At 41.1% G+C, this 27623-nt stretch overlaps 1 protein-coding gene across 1 annotated transcript; it reads right to left on the bottom strand.

Annotated features, from left to right (window-relative positions):
• On the bottom strand, positions 1–27623 carry LOC139043292 (dehydrogenase/reductase SDR family member 6-like). Its single transcript, XM_070503525.1, is given in 11 exon segments — positions 1–648; positions 3214–3306; positions 3884–3942; positions 7592–7705; positions 15894–15954; positions 21568–21676; positions 23393–23460; positions 23462–23490; positions 25271–25349; positions 26212–26303; positions 26544–27623. Coding segments are annotated over 10 exon segments (738 nt in total). The 5' UTR covers positions 26284–26303; positions 26544–27623; the 3' UTR covers positions 1–594.

The following is a 27623-nucleotide window of genomic DNA, read 5'->3' as shown; positions in this document are numbered from 1 at the left end:
ATGTCAAATGTCATTGTTTATTTTAATAAAGATCTTTTAGTTAGACTAAGAAAATAGTACTTAATTCCAAGTGCTAACATCCATTAAGTATAAACACCTGATGATTATTTTTATTTTATATAACAGACCAACATATAGTTCTGAATATTCTATAGTTCTTTTAACATAAGTTAGTGAAGCCAAACTCCTTCCTACCTTTGCTGTTCATTTATAACGGTGTAAAAATTTTAAATTAGTATCCACATACAGACCAATGCAGACCTGAACAAAAACATCTGAATATTGGGAAATAGAAATGAATACACTTTTCTTTTAAAAAACTTACTTTTTTCCTTCATATTTTAATTTTATATGCTTACAAATTGAGGCTTATTTTAAAAACTATTCTTTTGCAGTGATGTTATTAAGCTACAATGATTTCAAAAGAGATTAAAATATTTAAAGAATCAAATTCTTGTGAACAATGACATCCTTAAAAAGGGCTTGTTTTCATTAATATTCCATTAATACGAAAGAGATGATGAGTGAGTTTTCTTCATAGCCGGGTTTACAGTGTATAGGAAGGGCCTGCCTTCCCAGCAAGGAGATCCTGAATCACAAGCTCCAGCCTCCATCAATGATGACAGGATTACCTGTGATGTAGGCAGACTGTAGTGATAAACACAAGGAGACCCAACAATTAGCCAGGTTTAACACAGGTTGTGTTTCTTCAATTTTTGTATGACTGAGATAACTAAACAATTTACTCTCCTGGTAACAGGAAACTTCACTTAACAAACAGAATTTAGGAAAATTAGAATTAAGTTTCGGGTGATTTAAAACTTCTGAGTGTTCTTGTGATCCAGAGCTAAGTGGCCTCTAGCTGGTGTTTGAGCATGTATCACATTCTACGCAGGGGCTATTAGGTATTTGGTCTCAGAATCAGAAAATTAAGCAGTTTGGTGATATATACCCATTCTCCAAATTAGGATAAAGTCGAGGCTAAAATAGTACACTTTAATTTTGAGACTCAGAACTATTCTAAACTAGCTGAGTTTTATGCCACTAATAAACTTTTGAACATAATCAAGTGTGTCAGTCATAAAGTGGTGGTGTCAATTTACAAATAGAATTGTTTTAAAAGATGGTGTATATTTAGTTGGTCAACATACACAGGTAATTCCACGAACTGGAGCATGCTAAATGTGTTTTTAAAATTTATGTGAATACTAATAATTATCTATTGAACTACAAAAAAATATTCTATACTAACTTCAGACATCTAAATCTGTGTAAAACTAAAGGAGTTAAAAATATTACTGTTTTTTCCCCACAGAATTTTTCATTTTCTAAAGAATTCAAGGTGAAGTGATCCTTGTGGTAGAGGTTTAACAGTCTTTTAACTTAAACATGGATAATAAAGACTCAAATTTGTGTTCTTAGTTTTAAACTCATCTAAAGCCTGAGACAATGGAAGAGGCAAGAAGGAAAGACATCATAATAGAAGAACAGAAATTTTTTTTTTTTAGGAAGAGTAGCCCTATGCTAAGATCTACTGCCAATCGTCCTCTTTTTTTTTTTTTTTTTTTGCTGAGGAAGACTGGCCCTGAGCTAACATCCATGCCCATCTTCTTCTACTTTATATGTGGGATGCCTGCCATAGCATGGCTTGACAAGCGGTGCATAGGTCCACACCTGGGATCCAAACCAGTGAACCCCTAGCCACCAAAGTGCAGACTGCAAACTTAACTGCTGCGCCACCAGGCTGGCCCCAAGTTCAATATATGAAAACGGATCATATAAAGCAGATAAATCAGTTTATCAAGAAACAACCCCAATTCCCTCAAGTTTTTTTAAAAAGGCAAGTTCTCTGTTTTATATATGGACTCCTCTGGTCTCCTCTAAAAGGCCAATGGTCCTTTTGTTGCACATTTCAAGCCAGAACATTTCTAAATATTTGGTAACTTAAGTTCTGGCTAAACAAGGACAATTTAGCTTATCAGCAGTACCTCAAAATCAAGTGAGCTCTTCTGAAGATATAGATTCAGAGAAATCACAAAAGCCAATGTATGCTCCATTAATCAAATGCCTAGCAATTTCCCCAGCTATTAACAGCTGTTGTAATAGTTCTGACAAGTAGTAACTGCTCTGTCACTAAAACATTTCAACCCTTCTATCTGCCACATTCATCAACCACCTCATGTGCACCAAATCACTGTAAAGAGGAGCTAAGTGGCCAGTGACACACCTCTCTCCTGCCTGCTCCCTTTTCCTTCTTTCTGCTCACACGTTAGTTTCCAGGGCATGTAACATTTCAAGACATAACATAGGGGGATATTCTTGTGCTCTATTCCTTATAAATGTAGTTTCTGCCTTCACAGTTGTAAGCCATTTAAAAATATACAATAGCCATTAAGGAAGAAACTGGGGGGCTGGCCCGGTGGCGCAGTGGTTAAGTTCGCACATTCCGCTTCTCAGCGGCCCGGGATTCGCTGGTTTGAATCCTGGGTGTGGACATGGTACCGCTTGGCATGCCATGCTGTGGCAGGTGTCCCACATATATAAAGTAGAGGAAGATGGGCACGGATGTTAGCTCAGGGCCAGGCTTCCTCAGCAAAAAACAGAAGGACTGGCAGTAGTTAGCTCAGGGCTAATCTTCCTCAAAAAAAAAAAAGGAAGAAACTGGTTACTAAATAGATGCAAAGTGGAAAGAGACAGAATTAGGAATTTCCATATATGATGACAAACAGTAAAAATTCATAGGAAAAGAGTCAGTGGGATTCTTCTAAATAAGTTTCCAGTAAAACTAAGAACACCAGATGCCAATTCTGTGTCTCCTGGACACAATTATATCTGGTTAACTCTCTCCCCATTTCACCTGAAGCTCTCATGATTTTGGAGGTTCGTTTGATTTACACTTAATCAAGGCTTCCCCAACTGTAATTTTTGAAAGTAACTGTTTCTCATAAAATTGAGTGATTTAATTTTTTTCCATCCTCCATTTTATTTGCTACAAGATTTGGTGACATATAAACTTGAATGAGGAAGAGTTAGTGGCTCAGATCAAAGTGGTCTTTCTTTGAGCAAATTAAATCAGAACTTATCCCTACCTCGTAAATGCAGCAACTTAACGATCATATGCTGTAACTCTGTAAAATGACATTACTTGATGAGCAAAAATAGCGGGCCAATGTGATTGAGAATAATGACCTCCCTGGGAAGAATAGCGCTTACTTCATCAGAAGCCAGGTACACGCAGAGCAGGGCTATTTCTTCTGCGGTTGCAAATCTTCCCGTCCTCTGTCTCTTCAGGAAGTCGCTCCGTGCCTGTGACCAGACACCACACCAGACATCAGTGGTGTGAGCTAAAGTATGAACTCACTGGCAGCTCCTTCAGGAGGCAAAGCAAGAGAGATCTACAGAGGCCACTGGCCTGCTGCCTCGATTATTCACGCATGATACATGAGAGTATCATTAATATTATTAACTGTGGGCCACGCAGGACTATGGTGACTCCTACGCTGCTCAAACTATTTGTGTTATACTAAAACCTACAGACACTGTGACAGATCAGGAAGTTAATCTTAAAGTAGAGGGTTTTTAAATTTTTCTGAAAATGTGGTGAAATATACATAATATAAAATTTATCATCTTAACCATTTTTAAGTGTACAGTTCAGTAGCATGAAGTGCATTCACACTGTTGTGCAACCAATCTCCAGAAGTCTCTTCATCTTGCAAAGCTGAAACTCTATGCCTACTAAACACTAACTCCCCAGGCCCCTCCCCCAGGCCCGGCTACTACCCTTCTACTTTCTGTCTCTATGCATTTGTCTACTCTGCGTAAGGAAGAGGGCATTTTTTTTAACTAAAAGATTTAAACACATTTAAAATAGGAGACATACCTCTTCAGGGTTTGGTCTGGCTTGTATTCTTTCTTGCAGAGATGGGGTATCAACGGTTCCTAAATCAAAGGGTGACATTCAGCTTGGTTACTTACTTAGACTGAAAAAGAAATTGGCAACTCAACTTTAAACTTCCTTTCCGTAGGATACAGGTACCAGAGAAATCCTGTCCATAACTTGGAACAGCAATTTCACCTCTTCTGCCTGCCCTTTTATTTCATAGGCTTATAACTTCTTTAACAGCATTTCCATGATTTTTAAAAGCACAGACTACAATTCACTATGACACTAGGCAGGGACTCTGAGTGAAACACCAGCATTTTAGTCGCATTACACTGACATGATACTTTATGGACTGTATGCAGTTTTACAGGTATTATCTCAGTAATCCTCACAACAACCCTGAGGGCTAGGTAATATCACACAATTCTTTACCAGTACAAGGACCCACATTGTCTCAATGATCTCAAAACCATTCTTTGCTGTCACGTTCACTCTGAATCCTCAGGGACAGCTCCATGCTTGTCACAGTCCTTGCTTCTAAATTTTCCTCATTATCTTGCCAGTTTTCATTGGCTTCAAATTCCTATTTTAACATTGTTTCATGTTTTTCATTGAAAAATATAATTTACAATATTTTACTTAAAAAAAGAAAAATAAGAATGACACTAAAATTTTTACAACCCCACTTAGTTCACCTTCCTACAGAGCAAGTTCCCCAGACTCTTTTTGTTAACGTATGTAACCTGTAAATTCTCAGGAAGCCTCTTTCTGACTGACAGTACTCCAGGAGGCCACACGGTCTTCCTACGGTCACGGAAAATGATCTGCAGTCATCCTTCAGGTCCATCTTTAGAGCGGGCTCCTCACAGCACTGCAGATTTGAGGTCTGCTCAGAAATAATTCCTTAATTTTATGACCATTTGCCATTTCTCTGGAGAGGCTGGGAAGCTTCAAAATTTGCACTTTCTGACACTTTTCTGTCTAAGAACCCTTTCTTTAGCTTCTTTCTCCTCTCACATTTTACTCGGAGGGGCGGCACTCTCCCCACTCTGGGAGGAAATTGCCTTCGCTACATTGCCTGGTTCATTAGAAACATTTTATACCTTCCATGTCACTGCAGCCAATAGTGCTGATAAAATTTCTGAAACCACATAACAAAGACCCCCTTGTATCCAGTTTCAGACAACATTTTTTTTTTTTAAAGATTTTATTTTTTTCCTTTTTCTCCCCAAAGCCCCCCGGTACATAGTTGTATATTCTTCGTTGTGGGTTCTTCTAGTTGTGGTATGTGGGACGCTGCCTCAGCGTGGTCTGATGAGCAGTGCCATGTCCGTGCCCAGGATTCGAACCAACGAAACACTGGGCCGCCTGCAGCGGAGCTCGCGAACTTAACCACTCGGCCACGGGGCCAGCCCCTCAGACAACATTTTGCTTACTTCTCTCATCAACAGCCTCCTTAAAGTCCAAAATTTCACCAGCAGTGTGCTCAAGATGCCTTGAGCTTCTCTAACACTCTCCTCAAAATCCTTACAGCTTCTACAGCTTCCTCCCACTGAGGAAAATGAGCGTCACATCTTACATGTGGCCAGTATGAATGGCCATTAAATGAGAGCTGTGGATCAAGCCTATGCCTTCTGCTTCATTCCACTGTCACCTGACTCTGCTGTGTCCATGGCACAGGCTGACACACCATGCTACTGTCTACCCAAGTCGTGCTGACCAGCTGTGACTCTACAGCCATCAGCACCATCCCACACACACTCATTCTCCATCATGTTTCCTTCTGGGACTGGCTCAGTGAGTCACAGCTAGTTCCTTGTCCCAGAGAATTTGATAACATATTTTCCAATCTTCTGAAAAGGCTAGCTGCTAAAACAATCACATTTTCCAAATCATTTTGCCATTTATTCCACCGGGTAAATGGTACCAAGAACAGCTAGGCTCAGGTATCACCAGTTTGTATGTTAAAACCAAGTGAAACTGTCTCTTCTGTATCCTCCTGTTTCTTAGTGCTACCGATGTTTACCTTTTTAGTCCAAGAAAAATTATACACAACACCTCCATAAGGGGAATGCTGTAGCTTGAAAGTGACAAGAAATTTTCACATATTGAGGTATATGGGGTAGCTATTTTGGTTTAAAACTGATTTGGCTTGAACTAAAGACACCTGACTTATAGCCTATCAAACATCTGCCTTAACCATTAAAGAGGGCATTATGCATTATCTCAAAGTAAAAGAAGGCACTCTTTGAAGATAAGGATGCACACTTCCCCTCCTGTGCCCACCAGTATCAGAACTCTTTAAAGATAAGTTCCCCTTCCTGACATCAGGGTCATGTTGACCTGCTTGCTAATTTGCAACTGAGTATCTCTCTGAAACTTTGATGAATATGTATCCTGGGTGTGTTTTATGGATGTTCTGTGTTCTAAAAAGGTATAAAACTGTACTGAAAACCATGCCTCTCTGGAACGCTTTCTTCCTTTGTAGAGACTGCCTGATTCAAGTAAAACGCACCTTATCTTTCTTATCTATAAAATGGTTATTGGTTATTCTGTGTCAACAAAAGGTATATAGTCGTCTTCCCTCTTTAATAAATCAGTGGTTTTCAACCTGAGGGGAGACCAGGCTGGATTACATCAGAATCTCCTGTGGGGCTGTCCAGCCTATTCCCCGTCAACTCCCCCCCAGATCCTAGCATACCCTCCAGGTCGTGAAAGGTCCCACAGGGAACTGCAATGCTTCCCCTCCTCAATCCCCACACCAGCTGTGAACTACTGAGAAAAACCTGGATCCTGGATGTTCATTTCATTTCTTTCCAGAGAGGAAGTTAGTAATTCTTCTTAGGTAGCCTATATTCATGTTGGTCAGTGGAACCAGGTGAAAGGGCATATCTAATTAATAGACACACCTACAGATATTAAGAAAATGAGAAGTCATTCCTAAGAAATAGGTTATTGAATGCTTTAGTTTGGACACATTGAATGTCCTTGCTACTAATAAGTTCTGCTTTTCTCCTTTCTTTTATGAGCGGTCAGCACATTTGGGTGAAGAGCCAAACAGTAAATATTCTTGGTGTTAAGAACCATTTGTTTTCAACTCTGCTGTTGTAGGATGAAAGCAGTCATTGCCAATATAAGAAGCAAACTGGGTGTGGATGTGTTCCAATAAAACTATATTTACAAAATAGGCGGTGGGCTGGATTTGGCCTGCAGGCCATAGTTTGCTGACTCACTTTGTATAGCATCAAGGAAGGTATTAATCCCTCCTTTTTATCCCTGGGCCAACCCAGGTGATTTCCACGGCAGAGCCCCTGTGTTCTGGGAGGCTCCTCTTACTTTCTTCCGCTGTCCTGTGAGCATGGGCTACTTTTCATCTTCCCCCCGACACAGTCATCCCTGGTCTGCTTCCAAAACAGTAAGCCCTGGTGACTCATGTCTCTTAACCCAGTGGTTTAGAATTGCCGCCACGTGCATGAGCAGCATGTAAACTGTTTGCCTCAGTGGCTTATTCCTGATGACTTAGGATCTCTCTCCCAACTGACTGTTAGACTGTTACCTTAACAGGATGGGACTCTTTCCCTTTTGAACTTGTCCCAATGACAGGCCACAGTAACAGGTAGTAAACAAGCTTATGGAGATCTCTCTCACAGTGGCAAGTGGGATGTCACAAAGGACAATTTCATAGCCCTGTGGAGCCTAACTCACCTGGACACACACAGTTGCACCTGATCCCCTGCTGGATGAAGTCTGCAGCCACGGACTTTGTGAGGCCAATCACGGCTGCCTTGGTTGTGCTGTAGACACATCTGTTCACAACTCCTGAGGATGAAGAGAAGGTTCGACAAGTGAAGGAATGAAAAACACAGTCTCCTCTAGAAAGGGAACACAAATTAGTGTCCCCAGTAACCAGTGTCATGCTTCCTCTCACCCCACTGTTTTTTAAAAATTGATATCAGGTTTTCTCCCTTAATAGGGTGAGTTTCTGAATTTAGGAAAATAGTATCATTATCGGCACAACTCAACTGAGACTCAGGTGTTGAGATGCTGCACTTAAATGACAAGTGGTTTTAGTTTTTCATCATCAGCTGGGAGAAACCTTAGGCAGATTCCAAAAGAAAATTAGGAGTGACATCGGCATCATGGTGGAGTGAGCTGTTCCCTTTGTCTCTCCCTCTTCGAACTACAACTAAATGGTCATTCATTGATCAGCAGAAGATACCCACACAGCACCTCAGGATGCCTGAGAGACCTGCGCAGCTATACATTTGAAGGGGGATGGACTACCCCTGGAGAGGTGGTGGAGATAGGTGAGTACTCTTCTGGTCCCCCAGCAGACCTGTACACGCATGCAGCTGCTCTCCCAGCTGGAGGCCCATAGTACTGCTGCAGCCCCAAGGGTGGGAGCATGCCTCGGTGTGACCACAGGAACAGGTGATGGCAGCCCTGAGCCCCCGCATGATCGCTTTCTCATCTGGTGGGAGAGCCCAGAGCCACTGCAGTACCAGGGAATGGCTAGGCTCAGACCCAGTGGGGAGGCCCTGCCCACAAAGCACTAATGGCTGGTGTGACCTAGGAGCAGATGGCAGAGGAGCTGTGCACCCAGGCAAACAAATTCCCAGCTGCCTTGAATGCCCATAGTACCACTGCGGCCCCAAGGGGTGGACTGCAACTCAGTGGGACTGTGGGAGCAGGCAGCAGCCCTGAGCTCCTGCATAATCGCTTTCTTGTCTGGTGGGAGAGCCCACAGGGCCTCTGCAGTCCCAACAAGTGGCCCAGGCTCGGACAAGCAGGGCTGACAGGGATCACGGTGGGCTCAGATTACACAGGTGCTGCCCCCTCTCCAGTGGTGGCAGGTGGAATGTATGACCAGATACTATCAGTATGCAAATGCACAAATCCACCCCATTGAATGGTATGAAGTATATTAATACTCCTGACCAGAAGGAAAAAGACAAATACTCAGAAAGCAATCCTGAAGGCACAGAAGTCTACAATCTAAATGACAGAGAATTCAAAATGGCCATCATAAAAAACTCAATAAGTTATGAGAACTCAGAAAGACCGTTCAATGAAATCAGGAACAAAATTAATGAACGGAGAGAATTCTTCACAAAAGAGATTGAAACTATAAAGAAAAAAACGATCAGAAATGTTGGAGATGAAAACACAATAAATGAGATAAAGAAAAATTTGGAGACCTTGAATGACAGAGCTGATATTACGGAGGATAAAATTAGCAATTTAGTGAACAGAAATACAGGTATTCCAGAGGGAGAAGAGAAGGAGAATGGAGCACAAAACTTGTTCAAAGAAATAATAGCTGAAAACTTCCCAACCCTGGGGAAAGAGCTGGAATTAGAAGTAAAAGAAGCTAAGAGAACTCCTAATTGCATCAATGTAAAAAGACTTTCTCCAAGGCATGGATTAGTAAAACTGGCAAAACTTAATGGCACGGAAAAAATACTAAGGACAGTAAAGCAGAAGAAAATCACCTACAAAGGAAACCCCACCAGGCTTTAATTGGATTTCTCAGCAGAAACCTTACAGGCTAGGAGAGACTGGAATGATATATTAAAAATTCTGAAAGACAAAAACTCTAAGCCAAGAATACTCTATCCAGCAAACATATCCTTCAGATATCATGGAGAAATAAAATCTTTCCCAGATAAACAAAAGCTCAGGGAGTTCATTGCCACAAGGCCCCCTACAAGATTTGATCAAGAAGGCCTTCATACCTGAAAAGAAGAAGAAAGGGTTTACACAGCCTTCAGCAAGGAGATAAACAGGCAGACAAAATCAGAAAACTGCAACTCTTTATCAGAACAGATTAGCATAACATTAAAGATGAAGGGAAGGAAAATATCAAGAATAAATATAGTCTCATCATTTTAACCACAAACTCACAATACAAAATGGAACAAGTTGTGACAACAATAATGCAGAAGGCGAAGGGGAAAGGGATGGAAACTGCTTAATCAAAAGAGATAAGAGTCTATCAGAAATGGACTATCTCATCTATGAGATCTTGTACACAAAGTGCAGGTTAACCACTAAAAAAATCACAACTGAGACACAAATGATAAATAAGCAGAAAACTGAGAAAACCATCATAGAGAGCCACCAAACTGAATCATCCGTCTGAAATACACGGGATAAGAAAAAGGGAAATACAGAACAACTGGGAAACAAGTGATAAAATGGCAGCATTAAGCCCTCATATATCAGTAATCACTCTAAATGCAAATGGATTAAATTCCCCAATCAAAAGACATAGAATAGCTGGATGAATTAGAAAACAAGACCCAACAATATGCTGCCTCCAGGAAACACGTCTCAGTTCTAAAGACAAACAAGCTTAGAGTAAAAGGATGGAAGACAATACTCCAAACCAATGGCAAACAAAAGAAAGCAGGTGTTGCCATATTTACAGCAGACAAAGTAGACTTCAAGATAAAAAAGACAATGAGATGGGGCCAGCCTGGTAATGTAGTGGTTAAGTTCACGTGCTCTGATTTGGAGGCCTAGGGTTCATGGGTTCAGATCTTGGGCGTGGACCTACACATTGCCCATCAAGCCATGATGTGGTGGCATCCCATATACAAAAGAGGAAGACTGGCATGGACATTAGCTCAGGGCCAATCTTCCTCACCCAAAAAAAAAAAAAAGGCAATGGGAGACAAAGAAGGGCAGTATATAACAACAAAAGGGACACTCCACCAAAAGGATTTAACACATATGTGTATGTAACCCAGGAGCACCAAAGTACATAAAGCACCTATTAACTGACCTAAAAGGAGACATTAACAGCAACACAGTAATAGCAGGTGATGTTAACACCCCACTTTCATCAATGGATAGACCATCCAGAGAGAAGCTCAACAAGGAAATAGTGGAACTAAATGAATTACAGACCAGACAGACTTAATAGATATATATAGAACACTCCACCCAAAAGCCAGCAGAATACACATTCTTCTCAGGTGCACGTGGAACATTCTCAAAGAAGGACCACATGTTGGGAAATAAGGCAAGCCTCAATAAATTTAAGAAGATCGAAATCATATCAAGCATCTTTTCCAACCATAATACTATAAAACTAGAAATCAACTACAAGAAAAAAGCTGGGAAAGAGATAAACATGCAGAGACTAAACAACAACCTACTGAGCAACCAATGGATCATTGAAGAAATTAAAGGAGAAATCAAAAAACAACTGGAGACAAATAAAAATGAAAATACACGATACCAACTCACATGGAATGCAGCAAAAGTGGTCCTGAGAGGGAAATTCATGGCAATATAGGCCCACCTTAACCAATAAGAAAAATCTCAAATAAGCAATCAAATTACGCCTAACAGAATTAGAAAAAGAAGAACAAAAAAGGCCCAAAGTCAGCAAAAGGAGGGAAATAATAAAAATTAGAGCAGAAATAAATGAATTGAAACCAAAAAAACAGTAGACAGGATCAATGAAACTAAGACCTAGTTCTTTGAGAAGAAAAACAAAATTGACAAACCCTTGGCCAGACTCACTAATTTTAAAAAAAAGAGAGAAGGCTCAAATAAAATTAGAAGTGAAAGAGGAGAAATTGCAATGGATACCACAGAAATACAAAGAATTATAAGAGAATACTATGAAAAACCATATGCCAACAAATTGGACAATCTGGAAGAAATGGATAAATTCTTAGACTCATACAACCTCCCAAACTGAACCAAGAAGAAACAGAGAATCTGAATATACCAATCACAAGTAAAGAGATTGAAACAGTAATCAAAAGTCTTCCAAAAAATAAAAGTCCAGGACCAGATGGCTTCTCTGGAGAATTCTACCAAACACTCAAAGAAGATTTAATACCTATCCTTCTCAAACTATTCCAAAAAATTGAAGATGATGAAATACTTCCTAACACATTTTATGAGGCCAATATCACCCTGATCCCAAAGCCAGACAAAGACAACACAAAGAAGGAAAATTACAGGCCAATATTGCTGATGAACATAGACGAAGAATCCTCAACAAAACATTGGTAAACCAAATACAGCATCACATTAAAAGGATAATACAACATGATCAAGTGGGATTTATTCCAGGGATGCAGGGATGGTTCAACACCTGCAAATCAATCAATATGATACACATTAACAAAATGAGGAATAAAAACCACATGATCATCTCAAGAGATGCAGAGAAAGCATTTAACTAGAGCCAACATCCATTTATGATAAAAACTCTCAATAAAATGGGTAGTGAAGGAAAGTACCTCAACATAATAAAGGCCATATATGACAAACCCACAGCCAACATCATACTCAATGGGGAAAAACTGAAAGACATTCCTCTGAGAACAGGAACGAGACAATGGTGCCCACTCTCACCACTCTTATTCCACGTAGTCCTGGAGGTTTTGGCCAGAGCAATTAGGCAAGAGAAAGAAAGAAAAGGAATCCAAATTGGCAAGGAAGAAGTCAAACTCTTGCTGTTTTCAGATGATATGATTTTATATATATAAAACCCTAAAGAATCCATAGGAAAACTATTAGAAACAAGCAACAACTACAGCAAAGTTGCAGGGTACAAAGTCAGCTTACAAAAGTCAGTTGCATTTCTATACTCTAATAACAAACTAACAGAAAGAGAACTTAAGAATACAATCCCATATACAATCCCAACAAAAAGAATAAAATATCTAGGAATAAATTTAACCAAGGAGGTGAAAGACTTACACAATGAAAACTTTAAGACGTTAAATGAAAGAAATTGATGATGACATAAAGAAATGGAAAGATATTCCAGGCTCATGGACTGGAAGAATAAACATAGTTAAAACTTGCATACTACCTAAAGCAACCTACAGATTCAATGCAATCCCAATCAGAATCCCAATGATGTGGAAATAGAACAAAGAATCCTAAAATTTACATGGGGCAACAAAAGGCCCCGAATAGCCAAAACAATCTTGAGAAAAAAGAATGAAGCTGGACACATCACAATCCCTGATTTCAAAATATACTACAAAGCTGTAGTAATCAAAACAACATGGTACTGGTACAAGAACAAGCACACAGATCAATGGAACAGCACTGAAAGCCCAGAAATAAACCCACACATCTACGGACAGTTAATCTTCGACAAAGGAGGCAAGAACATACAATGGAGAACGGAAAGTCTCTTCAATAAATGGTGCTGGGAAAACTGGACAGAAATATGCAAAAGAATGAAGTTAGACCATTATCTTTTGCCACACACAAAAATTAACTCAAAACAGATTAAAGACTTGAAGCTAAGATGTGAAACCATAAAACTCCCAGAAGAAAATATAAGCAGTACACTCTTGGATATCAGTCTTAGCAGTATCTTTTCGAATACCATTTTTACTTGGACAAGGGAAACAAAAGAAAAAAATAAACAAATGGGACTTCATTGGACTAAAGAGCTTCTGCAAGACAAAGGAAACCAGGAACAAAACAAAAAGACAACCCACCAACTGAGAGAAAATATTTGCAAATCATAAATCCAACAAGGTGTTAATTTCCAAAATAGACAAAGAACTCATACATCTCAACAACAAACAAGCTGATCCAAAAATGGGCAGAGGACACGAACAGACATTTTTCCAAAGAAGATATATAGATGGCCAACAGGCACATGAAAAGATGTTCAACATCACTAATTATTAGGGAAATGCAAATCAAAAGTACAATGAGATATCACCTTTTACCTGTTAAAATGGCTATAATTACCAAGAGAAAAACCAAAAAATGTTGCAGAGGATGTGGAGAAAAGGGAAGCCTCATCCACTGCTGGTGGGAATGCAAACTGGTGTAGCCACCATGGAAAACAGTATGGAGATTCCTCAGAAAGTTAAAAATAGAAATAACCATACCACCCACCTATTCCACTACTGAGTATTTATCCAAAGATCATGAAAACATGAATGTGTAAAGATATATGCACCCCTATGTTCACTGCAGCATTATTCACAATAGCCAAGATGTGGAAGCAACCCAAGAGTCCACCGACTGATGAATGGATAAAGATGTGGTATATATACAACGGAATACTACTCAGCCATAAAAAAGACAAAATTGTCCCATTCACCACAACATGGATGGACCTGGAGGGTAATATGCTAAGCAAAATAGGCCAGATAGAGAAAGACAAACACCATATGATTTCACTCATATGTGGAAGAAAAACTAACACATGGACAAAGAAAACAGTTTAGTGGTTACCAGGGGGAAGGGGGTTAGGGTGTGGGCACAAGGGGTGAAGAGGCACCATTTATAAGGTGCACAGAGTTCATTGACCTCCCCACCTTCCAAGGATACTGGGCCTGGGCCCTACACAAAGGAATGTGTCTGGGCTCAGGGCCACTTCGGCCCTGACTCTAAGGCACAAGTTACAAAGAATGAGTCCTGTGTCATGTTCCTTGTCTGGGCTGGCCACCCTGACGGGCACCTGACAGGACTTTAGAAACATCCTATCCATGGGAACGAAAAAGATAGAAGCACCCCATCTGTGGGAACAAGAAGAAATAACTCAAAATATCCAAATGTCTAAAACCCTGAGTCAGAACCCAGAGAAACCTTAGGGTAAAAGGGAGTCACAGGCATAGAACAATTGGGAGTCTCACTGAGGAAAGGACACCTTGCCTCAGACCCGGACAATCGGCACTCCCACCCGCCGTACAAACTATTGGGACTTCCCCAGCTGATTGTGGTGTGGATGTTGTAAGTACCGATTTGTTGTTCTCCCTTATGCCCACTCCTTGTTCTGTTTCCCTTTATCCAAAACCTTTGATTGCTGAAACAACCAAATAGCCTTGGCGGTGCCTGTCATTCCTTGCCCTTTGCGGCTGCGGGCAACATATGGTGACTGAAAAATAATAATGCACAACTGAAACTTCACAGTGTTATAAACTATTATGACCTCAATAAAATAAAAAAGATAAAAAAAGAAAACTGGCGCAGTGGTTAAGTTTGCACGTTCTGCTTTGGCAGCCTGGGGTTCGCCGGTTTGGATCCCGGGTGCGGACACAGCACCGCTTATCAAGCCATGCTGTGGCAGGTGTCCCACATATAAAGTAGAGGAAGATGGACATGGATGTTAGCTCAGGGCCAGCTTTCCTCAGCAAAAAGAGGAGGATTGGTGGCAGATGTTAGCTGAGGGCTAATCTTCCTCAAAAAAAAAAAAAGAAAGAAAAGAAAAGAAAATTAGGGTAAAGCAAAGCAAAACAAAAGACCAAGAAGCTTAGGCATTTCTTTGCATTTCTCTCTCATGCAGGCTTAATGTGTGTATCCTCGCAAAGAGAAGGAATGTTCTCTCAGCAGTGGCTATTTCTTTTTTTGTTTTTTTTTTTGTAACAGAGCTTTGTATGAAGTGCTGTGACAATACGGGAAGTAACTCTGCCTGTGGGCTTGGGGGGGTGCTTCACAAAGACAGTTGATCTGGGCCCTAAACGAGAAGTCAAGTTGAAGGGCCAGGATTGCAGTGCAAGATGGAGATAAGGGCACAGTCTGGCACACATGGATTTTCAAGTTTAAAATGAAATAGCTGGGGCCAGCCTGGTGGCTCAGTGGTTAAGTGCGCGTGTTCCGCTTTAGTGGAACTATCACATGGTGGAAGACGTGTGTTTGCCTGAGCCTCTCCCCACTCCCCGTTTTGGACTGTGAACTCTCTGGGGGCAGGGGCACACAGTAGGTGTTCAATACATTTTTGATTAATCAAATGAATAAATGTTTCCTTCTCCCACTTTGATCTCCACTGCCATATCCATTAGAAGAACTAAACGGGAGAGCACAAAAAACAAACTTTCATTTAATGTCACTGGATCACATGTAAGGTGAAAGGACTGGTAGACAAGGAACTTAATACTAATTTTAAAAGAGCAGTTTTGAAGTTATGGGTAAGTTTTATCATATCTGCTATGCTTGTTTCCAAAACCCTTAGCTTGTGAAGATTATGAGTATGTTCATCACAACCCCCAGAGGAAAACAGACTTACCTTTGATGCTGGAAGCCACAGAGGACATGTTGATAATATTGCCAGATTTGTGAGCAAGCATCTGCCAAAATAAAACAAATAATAAAAAAAAAAAATGCCACTCTGCAGGCTAAAAATACTACCTCTTTAAAAGATCTGCATTTACTCTGGGTTTGCAGAACCATCTTATTAGCTGTTAACATGAAGTACTATTAAGCAGTCTTAACAACCTCCTCATCACTGCTGGGAACTGATGGCAGAGTACACTCTCACTGGCAAGAACATCTCCCAGGGGGACTACCACCTTCCCTGTCACAAGAGTATCAGCAAGACCGAGGATGAACTCTAAGCCAGTGCAAATGAATGTTCATATTTACTGTGTTCCTGATGTTAGAAAACTCTTACTCCAGTGAACACATTATTTGATGAATACCTACAGTGGCTGGGTATTGTGTAGGTCCAGGAGATTCAAAGATAAGTGACACAGTCCCTGCCTATGGAGAGCTGCCAGTCTGACTGGGTGGCTGACATAATCAGCATCCAGAGACAGCATGGGCCTTCACAGAGAACAGGTGGTGGGTGGTAGGAAGGGGCCAATCCACTGTTGGACACTCAGAGGAGGGCTCCTAGGAGGAAATATGTGGGTCGATTTTTGAAAACTAGAGTATTAGTGTAACCGTGGGCCCTCCAGGACCAGTTCAACTGACCCCGTCTTACCAACAGAGTAATAAGAGTGGGTTTTCAGGAACTGAGAGTCCCCCCTTGTCCAGTTCAGGCCAGGTAAGACCACCATTCCATCAAGTGGGCCTGCGCAAATGCCTGTTAAGTAATCTTTTTGACATCAAAGGGCTGAAAACTCCACCCTCAGATCATGCCAACATCACCATTCTGTGAATATGCGTCCTATGAAGAGCCATGGAGCTGACTGCACTTGCACAGATCATCACTCACCTCATTTCTCACCTCCAAGTATCCGTCTCCACCCTTCAGACCACCCTGCCCTTCATCCCATAAATTTTGCCCCAAGTCCTTGATCAGGGAGACAGATCTGAGAGAATACGCCTCCTGTCTCTTTGCAGATCAAGCTAGCAATAAAGCTTTTTTCTTTCCCCAAATCTGATGCTGTAATTAATTGTTTTTTTTCTACGTGCATTGGGTAGGAGAACCCCATTTTTGTGGAGTAACAGTCAGAAAAACAAAAGAGAAGTGTGTTTTAAGGAATGAGAACCATAGGTATAAAGGTTCTATTATGGAACTGGGGGGAAGGGATGGGTCTGGCTGGAAGGCAGGCCCTGGGAGGAAAGAGGCCTTAGAGGCCAACAGGGACTAAATTTAGGAATTTGGGATTTCCCCTGAAGATAAGGCAGGCCTTAGTGCAGAGGAGGAGCGGTATGTCTAGATCCGGGGATTACAGGTTCCTCTGGCAGCCTATGCTGGAGACGACTGGAAGCTGCAGTAGTGGTTCGGGAAAGGAGTGGTAAAAGCAGACACAGCAGGCAGAGCTCAGTCCATGGCCACATGCACTGATGGCAGCCTCCTGTCAAGGGCAGTGTTTCCTAAAAATACGTCCTGCAGGATTTCCCCACTCAATTGTGAACTTTGAGAGAGGAGGGTCTGGGGCTGTGTTGTCCTCCTAGACAAGGGGCACAGTAGGCGGTCAATACGTTTTGATGAATTAAGATCTCCTGAGGTGCTAGTTTAAAGTGCAGATTACTGGGCCCTGCCCCAGACCTAAAAGAATATATAATGAAACAGGCTGCTATGACTTAAAAAATGTTTTGTTTTCAATGAACTTACACTTTATTAATTATAACATATACGTATGTTTTCAAGATAATATTATGTACATGCAAGGGCATGGGTACTCATAAACGTTTTGGAGGAAGAAGCAAGAGGTTGAGAGAATGGGCCTAATGGGCACTAACTTTTCATGGAAGTCAGAGGCTGGGAGGATGACTATAGAGAACAAGGGGAGATGGTGGCCACGAGAGAGTGGGGAAGAGTTCAAATAACTGCCAGGAGGAAAAGGGAGAATATCAACTAGAGAACAGAGGAAGGAAAACCAGGATATACTCTATCATGAAAATCAAGTGAAGTTTCTAAAAGAGCAGAGTCTTGAGAGGCAGTGTAAAGGGTCTAGAGAAAAAAGTCACTTCCGTTGGGGTGAGTTTCTCCAGTAGCTTTCAGACAGAGGCAGGAATGGAGACGGTGAATGATCGAATGGATCAGGGATGAGGCTGCCAAGATTATACATCTCTTTATGGTCATCTTCCTACTTTCCGTTTTGATACTTAGCTACCAATCATACTAAAAGCAGAGAGTCTGAAACCAGCCTATGGCATGGTGCTGGAGACAGCGAAGGACACCGGGAGAGGCTGAGGTGACCCACCAAGTCAAGGAAGATGGAGGGGAGAATATATTTAACTCAACTTGTGTGTCTATAAAATAAAGAGAATCATAATGAAATGGGGTCCTCATAAAAAACACTAGGAAAATTAGTAGAGTAGAATGGTGTTGAAAACTAAGCCTTAAAATTATTCTTTCTTATCCATTTTAGCAAATAACCCATTTTACTTTATTGTTCCAGTTTTATTGAAATATAATTAACATACATAATCCATTTTTAATACATACAGCCCAACTTAATATATAAAAATGGGCTATTAAGTGAGTTCAGTCTCCAACCTTCTGAAATGCAATAATCTCTCAGGCAAACTAGAATTTCACGCCTAGAGATGCTACTGCTGCCCCAACACTGGTACCATACATTCGGCTGGGCCTGTCTGCTGATTCTCCAGCCCAAAGTCCTTGCCTCCCTCCATGCTGCCTTCCTACCCCCAGCTCAGAACCTGCTGTCCCGTGTGATGCTCCCTCTGCCTGCCAAGCAGCAGCCCTCTGTGGCCCATAAAGTGGAGTGTCTGTACATAGTAAGGCCACATAGGACTGATCTTCCAGAAGCTCAGGCAGGGCTACAAAGGTCTCTAAAGATCTCCTCTAGCTGTATCTAGTCAGTCCCACTCTGACTCAGCTCTTCTGTCCCCATCAACCAGAACTCAGCTCCTAAACTTGGCAGACCTTGGCTCCTTGGGTCTTCAGTGATTCCATGCCTGACCCCAACCTGGACTGATAACCTAGATTCACTTACTCATTCAACCAACATTTGCTAAGCACTTCCGTGTGCTAGGGACTCTTCTACAATACAGCAAAGGAGGAAAAATCCCCAAACATCCAAGCCCTCCCCAGATCCTTGCCGTAATGGATCTTCTTTTCTAGTGGACCTTGGATTCTGCACTGACCTCTTACAGAATCTTCAATTTGTCCTCTGCCTTTTGACCGATCTTTCAGTCTTGGAATGTCTATCCATGAACAGAAATTTCCTACAAGTGTTCCTATATTTTGACTACCTGACCTTGCAGATCTGCTTGGACTCCAAATCCTGGCTTCCTCTGGAAAGTTCTAACTGGGTATATGTGTGTCATGGTTAACGAACACAAGAGGATCCTAGACAATTACTGCTGGAAGGGATTGTGTAATCTATCACCCTCATTTTAAACAGAAGAAACATGGGGCTGGCCCTGCGGTTGAGTGGTTAAGTTTGCGTACTCCGCTTCGGTGGCCCAGGCTTTTGCTGGTTTGAATCCTGGGTGTGGACATGGCACTGCTCATCAAGTCACACTGAGGTGGCATCCCACATGCCACAACTAGAAGGACCCACAACTAAAAGTACACAACTATGTACCAGGGGGCTTTGAGGAGAAAAAGTAAAAATAAAATCTTAGAGAAAAAAAAGTAAATAAATAAATAGAAGAAACAGATGCTGAGAGAGCCTAAGTACCATCTCCTAGGGCACCTGGCGAATTAGGGGCAGAGCTCAGGCTGTGCCGAAGGTTTTTTGACACCAGAGTCTGACCTTGGGGTCAGGTTGGTTAGGGTCACCTTAACAAGTGGCACTGACTCCTTTTGATTCCCCATCCCACTGGTTAATATTTTGGGGGATTTTTTTCTTTTCGTTTTTTACAAACGAGTGTCATTGTTTCATATGGATTATTGTTAAGGTGCTTTAAATCACAGGCAAACTCACTAATTTGCAAATTATTGTTCGATATTTTAAAAGTTAACACTTACAAGTGTAAATTTCAGCTCCACTGTGCCTCACACCTACGTTCCTCACTGATACTCGTGAAGCACTGCAGACACGAACAAGCTCATTTTACAAATGAGTCTCACACGTCTCACCAGCTGTGACGGACGCTCTCCCCTTTTACCACAGCCTCTGCTTCTCCCCAAATCCTGTGTTAAGGACCAGCCTTCAAAAAATGCATCCAAGTTCCAAATAACAGATTTTCATCACCTCCAGATAGGTAAAAAAGGCAATTTATATTTTTAAAAAATTTGCTAGTTCAACAATCTGTGGGCCCACCCAAAGATCCCTTCTAGGCACTAAACAAATAGATTAAAAACAAATTCCTTTGTTACTAAGTCAATTTCTCTAACTTTCCTTTTAGCATTCATCTGCATCCTTCTTGACGTTAGGTTGAATGTTCAGAGCAAAGTATCAGTCCTGCTGAGCCATTAAAAAGCTCTTCTCCTGTCCCGCACAGGGCAGCATTCAGTACTCCAGTCATCTCATCCAGCAGGGATGGATGGAAAGAATGGCTCTTCTGCATTTCACTAGGATTTAATTTACAACCTTGAACTGAGCTGGTTCTGTACACAGTCAACCCGTCCATTGTCTGAGCCCGTGCTGTCTGCTACTGCTGGCTTACAAGCTCATTTGAAGTCAACATTTTTCATATTTACACCTGTCTCCCCTAGAGCACCTGGTGTGGTGCTTTGTATCAAAAGGTACTTAAAGCTTATTTGTATAACAAAATGAAAAACATTGATGAGCTGTGTGAAGGCTGGAGAATTCAAGGGTGGCAGACTCAGGAGGAATACTCTCTCTTCAGCACATGCTGTCTCTCACCTCTCTGGAACTTCAGTGGCTCAGCTAAAGACAGGAGAGTAAGGAGGGTACTCAAGGTACAGAAAAGCAGTGGGGTACATCCATCCTGAGAGCGTGTGCCTAATCTTAGCTCTAACCACTTGCTAGTTATGTGATTTGGGCAAGTTACTTAACCTCCTAGTTTCTTTCTCTGTACAGTGAATGGGACAAAGTAGTACCTACCTCATCGGATTGTTCTGGTCCCACAGGCCTCCTGCTGTCCCTCTCCCTGGAAGCTTCTCCCCAAACACCTGAATGGTTAGCTCCGTTGCTCCATTCAGCCTCTATGAAAATCTCACCTTATCAGTGAGGCCCTCTGGGACCTCTCTAATAACTGAGCTTTTTTTCTCTTCATAGTACTTATAACTACCTCACATGTTATATGTTTATTTGATTACATATTATCCTGTCTCACCTCTCCAAAATGGAAGTTCCCTGACAGAAGGGACTTTGTTTAGTTCTCTGATTTGTCTTCTGCACCTAGAATGGAGCCTGGCATGTAGAAAGTGCTTAATAAATATTCTTTGAATGGATGAACTGGAAGGTCAGACGAATTAATTTATACTAAATGCCTTGGTATTTATGTTCACTACATGTTAGTCATTACGTTAACTACCATTACTCTTCAGCACATGTGAGGATTCTTTCTGGATGCCCAGGATGGAGACCTGGAGACTAACGTGGTGGTCATCCTGGTGGTGGTCACCTTACTTTAGGAAGAAAGGCCTTGATCATCAGGTACATGCTGCGGACGTTAAGATTCATTGAGAAGTCCCAGTCTTTCTCCTCACAGTCCAGGATGGTTCCATGATGAACAAAACTGGAAGAGTAATTAAACAATGGGGAAAAATTATCATTAAAAACGATTTCTATTCCACTTCCTTTTCATTTTTATTTTCATTTATTGACTTAGACCATTGTCCCTTCCCTAACCAAGACTTTTAACAATTCAAACATAGTATCACTTGGTACATTAGGTAAGTAAGTGTCTCAACAACTTAAGGTAAAAAATTCATTATTTGAAAACAAGATCCTTCTTTTAAAAGAAGGCGGCAAGTGTCTGGAGCCCCCAAACATAAGAAGCTCTATACCAAATGCACAGGAAATATCAACGCCATTACAAACAACTGAGGACACTTGCCCCAGTGGACTCTGATTTCAAGAGCAGCAGTGCCCTCAGGTGGCAAGAACTTATCATTCTCAAGGGAAATCAAAGTTGCAGGGAAAACAAGTATCTCACCATCTCAGGGCAGCAAAGTAATATCGCTACTGTACAGTTCTGACATACTGAGTAAACAAAGCAGAACAAAAGAAAACCCTCAAAATAGCCTTTGCTATTTTCCAAGTCACATTTCCTCAAGGAAGCTTTATAACAATGGGGTCCTAATTGATTTCACTGTCCCCTGGACCAAGATTATGTAATTACTTATAAAATATTGTCAGTTGTGATTCCCATGTACCACTGTACTTCCAGTTCAATCAAATGACAGCAAGAACCACATGCTATATTTCTATATCCCTTACTTTGCTGAAAATTTAATAGATGCTCAAAAAATAATTTTGCTAGTTGATTTTTTCATGGTTCTGAATATATTCTTCTATGAAAGATGAGCAGATTATTTATAAAATAGATAATCATAAATTGTTGCTTTAATTTCCATACATTGTAACACATGATAAACTATGAATAGACAGACTTTTTTCATACTGAAACATGATTAGGAAGAATCATAAAAATACATAAGAAGGCTCTAGGATTTTTCTATCAATGCCACAGTATAAACGTTAACACCACACAAGAAAAGTGGAACATCAGACTCTATCTACTTAGTCCTGCGTAAGCCTCAACTGTCCTCATCTCTACTGTCATGCCTGAAAAGGGAGAGTGAGCACAAGCACTAGCTGCTCCACATGGGGCTGCTCCAGCTCCAGTCTCTCATCCTTCAAGCATGGTTCAGCAAGTTTGGTACTACTCTATCAAGTTCAATTAAGCCATTCTCTTTGTGCTGTATATAAAGCAACAGAGTGAAACTTCTTTTGCTGGGATTAATTGTCCTAATAAGAAATGCTGTGCTTGGGAGGTAGAAAGAACTTGCCAGAATGTTGTGCCAACAAATGGGGAACATTCGCATTTCAATAAACTGAGTACTCAGTTTTTGGCAGATATACTTTGCCTTAAAGACACTCCTGGAAAACAGTTTTTAATTTTATTTTATAAGTCTTAGTGGAACATCAGTGACAAGTCCACTGGTGTGAGCCTGTCCCCAGCCTTAGGTAGATCAACAGCGTTGGATTGGTAGCAGTTGTCTTGAGTATCCTTAAGTGCCTTTAGGCCCCAAGCACATGTCAACTTCTATGGCTGTTTTACTTGCTGAATCTTACTTGTAACAAAAATTCTGTCCAAAATCCAGCTTTATTTCCTAAGGAATATATTAGGGTTCACAAAGAATAATTTGGCCATATTATCAAATTTCTTTTAATAAAAGACATAGAAAACTTTCTGTGAGGAGAATGAAATTAAAAAGTTATGAATTACCCAGCAACATTAAAGAGAATGTCAACTCTCTCAATTTCATTGGCAAACTCATCAATTTGTTTTTTTTTTTGTGACATCCAGGACTCGAGTCTGAATACCTGAAACATAAAACAAGGGAAACTATTTACTTATACCCATAAAAAATGTTTAGTCTTGTAGATGTAGCTGCTTTGAAGTACAAAGATTACAGTATCTGTCCATTTTGCCTTCATAGGATTGTTGACCATTGGTAGGGTCTTAAGAATCTTAAGAATCTCATTAATAAAAATCTTAAAATCCTCCCCATCCTGAACTCCCAATAACACACCTCTCTTTCCCTCCCTTTCTCTTCACTCTCTAAATTGAATACTAAAGGCCTTTTCTGAGAAAAGACTTTACAGTGAAGTATGATCTATATTAGATGCTTCTCAGTGAGCCAGCAGTAATAACAGAGCGCAGGCTTGCTCTTTCCCCAGAGGTGAGTCACTGCCCCAGGAACACTGAATCCTATCTGAGTGAGGGGTAGGGAAGGGCAGGGCAGTGAGACAGGAGACTGCTTCCATTTGTGCACTTTACCTTCATGTCAATTCCATTATTTATTGGAAACAACTTTGTCAGTCAAGGGTATAATCACTTATTTCTGCACTAAATTGCAAGGAGAAGAAATGAGGGGCCAGGAGAAGGGATGAAACACTTGAAAGCTAGACATGAGAGATCCAGCATTGGATCTCAGAGACACACTGTAATAGTTACTAAAAAACCCCAAACATTCTCTAATAAAAGAAAGTCACTATTTTAATGTTTTTAAAAAAAATATGGTTTATTATTCTTTTATAGATATAGAAAGAAAAGATTATAAACATAGAAAAGGAGAGAAAGGGGAGAAAGTTTTGGGAGGACTTTCTTCCCTTAGTACTTTTTCAGTACAACAGCGTTTTTCTGACTTGGAGTTAAAATTCCCTATTATTAAAATTAAATAATTTTCCAATAATAAATAAACAATCCAATAATTAAAATAGCATAGTCTAATTCCGTTCATGAATTCAATGTGCTAATTTGCATTTGATTATATAACCTGTTCTATTTTGCTGGAAGAATTAACTTTCAAATGAGCTGTCTGTTCTGATTTCTTTCAGAGGAACTCTAGTTGAAGTCCTTTGATGCTGGAGTTGAGTTCAGTGTGGTGCAGTAAGGGGTGATACACAGCAAAATAATTTGCATAATCTCTTAGGGTTTCTGATCATATGTGACTTTAGGGCTGAGCTGTCTCCAATATGGTAGCCACCAGGCACATGTGGCTACTAAGCACTTGAAATGCAGCTAGTCAGAACTGAAATGCGCTGTAAGTGTACAACACACGTGAATTTAAAAGATTTAGTATGAAAAAAGAATGTAAAATATTCCATAAATTTTTTTTATATTGAGTATGTTAAAATGGTATTTTAGATATATTTAGTTAAATAAAATACATTACTAAAATTAATTTTCATCTGTTTCTTTTTACTTTTTAAATGTAGCCACAGGAAATTTAAATCACACACGTGGTTCACATCATTTTCCTACTGGACAGCACTGTGCTGAGTAGGGCACAGAAGTGAAAGTTGTCATTAAAAGTTAACGCAACAACTGTTAAATTTCACATACAACTTTGTAATTAGGTACTGAATCCTTCAACATGCTGGATAAAAAAAATTTTAAGTATACAACTTTTATATATTTAAGTATACAGATTTTTGTCTGTAGGTTCACAGAATATAGATTTGATATCAAAGAATCAGGCTCTAAGAAGAAGGCCGGTGGAGCTGACCAGCCAAGTAATTTTCTTTCAGCAGACGAGTACTGTTTTTTATAATACCTTATGGACTCTGAATCCCAAGTTCAAGCTGCTGAGTTGCTTACCCGGGTACTTTTCCAGTTCTTGAAGTTTGGACTCATTGATATCTGTGGCTATGACTTTGGCACCTTCTCTTGCAAAAGCCTGGAAGACAACACACAAATGAATCCTTTGTTTACTTGGTTAAGCTGCTCTCATGAATAGAAAATCCTTTAGCCTTTTCTCCCTTTATCTTATTTTCATTGTTTTCCTTATACATGGGTGGAATTTCAAACTATCTAGTCTCACTTAGCCCTTCCCATTGTTATTTTTATCATTAATTAGTACAACATGACATACATTGTGCTTGTCATCTGACTTTGTCCCTTTTAGTAACATCAAATACAATAGTGTTTTTAAAAAACTAGGATTCTGTTATTAACACCTCTCAAAATACTACTATTCTGTGATTTGACAGCCTTTATTCCATTTCTGAGCAGGTGACTAAACCCAAAATAATGAGAAAAATGGGTTATTTCAACACTTTTCCTCCTAAGAGTATACTAGTGTATTTACAAATATCAAACTAATCCTACCGTTACAGTTAAGCTGCATTATTAGCTCAAGTGAGGACTATAATGTGCAAGAAGCTGCTATAAATTACAAGGTAAAGGTAACCTGATAGTCTTAGAACTCTGGAGTCCTATGTCTGAACTGAGGTGATTTCAGAGGGCTATGTACTCCTTTAGGCCCGCTGTAACAAATTTATTACAGTGCAGAGAAACTGAGGCAAAGAAATAAGTTCTCAGCGTCAAAAGTTATGAGACGTCACATAATAAATATGTGAGGTAAGCCTTGCTTCATCTGCCTGGGATCAAGAGTAGCAACTTTTATTTTTGTAACTTAAGACAACAGAAGCACAAAAGCCAATAAAAAAAAGAAGTAGAGCAGAATTAAACAGCCATGGGATCTGTCCACGTGATTCAACACCTCCAAAGGCAGGAAGCAAACAGAGATAGTAACTTACTATGGCAGTGGCCCGGCCGATCCCCTGAGCAGCAGCTGTCAGGACGATGACCTTCCCATCAAGTCGACCCATAACGGAACCTGCGGTTTAATCTACAGACACGTGTATTTAATGGCATGCACTGTAGACATGGTCCTATGCAGTAACATCTAGAATGAATGGTTCAATGTACTCCTTTAAGAACCTGAAGATGGCACCTCAGCACAAATATTCCCACCATGAGAATTCTCCAAGAGCGCCCACTCTAGATACCTAGCTTTGTACATCAAAACCATTTGGCACAGCCCACTCAACTGATACTCAGTAAGAGACAGACATTGGACTTGACCCACCTTTCGGTTTTTTGAGAACCCAATGCTGATCCAGAAGGGGTGGAGTCCTCCCCTGCCCATCCTCCCCGCTGTGCCCGCACGCACTGCTATGCCACTGGGCATGTCCTTCCTGCTTTCTGTCCTGTAAACTTCCGTTGGGTTTGCACCATCAATCATTTCTAGTTTGTTTATTTATATTCTTATTTTTGCAGGGGAAGATTCGCCCTAAGCTAACATTGAACCAGGAGGCTGAAGTGGAGTGCACCAAACTTTAACCACTAAGCCATCAGGGCTGGCTCTCATCTGTGGTTTTTCCTTGTCCCTTGGAAAGATTTCACCATCGGCCTCAGAAAGTCACTGAACAAAAGAACCGGAAAATCAAATCATGTCCAATACCCCCATTTTACAGATGAGGAAACTGATGTGGCCTGGTCCAGGTGAGAGAGACAGACGAAACGCAGGCCTCCCCATAACGCTGCCGATCCTCTTCTCAAGCTTAAGCCGGCGGGAGTTAACGCTTTAACAGCCACAGTCAGTCACTTCTGACAGGCAGGACTGAGACACTGTGACCGGGGGAAAGGTGGCATGCATCAGGTCTGACCAGTGCCGACTGCAGGGCGCGCGGAACGGCTAGTGCTGAGGTCGGGGTGGCGAGGAGTCAAACGATGATCAAATGAGGTGGTCTTCAAGGAGCCAGGCTCTCTCCCCCATCCTGCTGTTCTCAACGTGTGCCTCTGACCTCGCGCCAAGTCACAACATGGCTGCTATGTCCCAAGGCACCATATCCGCATCCGCGCCAAAAAACACCAAGGGAAGGAGCAAAAGCCAAAGGTCTTTCTACCCAAGAAGGAAGGCCTGCTCAGAACCCCGGCCCACGTTTCACCCGCCAGCCCTAGCAGCCGCGGGGGCCGGCATGTGGGGGCGCCGTCTTCCCCCCTCAGGATGGGAAAGGCAGGGAAACGAGCTGGGAGGGCGTTGAGCGAACGCACTCAAGCAGCACGCGCGCACACACACCGCGCCCGAGAAGGCGCAGGCGGCTTCTCCGGCCTGGGCCCCTAAGCCCTTTCCTCCCGAGCCCCACTCCGTGCTCCTCAGCCAGGC

Source organism: Equus asinus, unplaced genomic scaffold (genome assembly GCF_041296235.1).
Source record: "Equus asinus isolate D_3611 breed Donkey unplaced genomic scaffold, EquAss-T2T_v2 contig_197, whole genome shotgun sequence".
NCBI classification, from domain to species: domain Eukaryota; kingdom Metazoa; phylum Chordata; class Mammalia; order Perissodactyla; family Equidae; genus Equus; species Equus asinus.
This window is presented reverse-complemented; position numbering and strand designations above follow the sequence as displayed.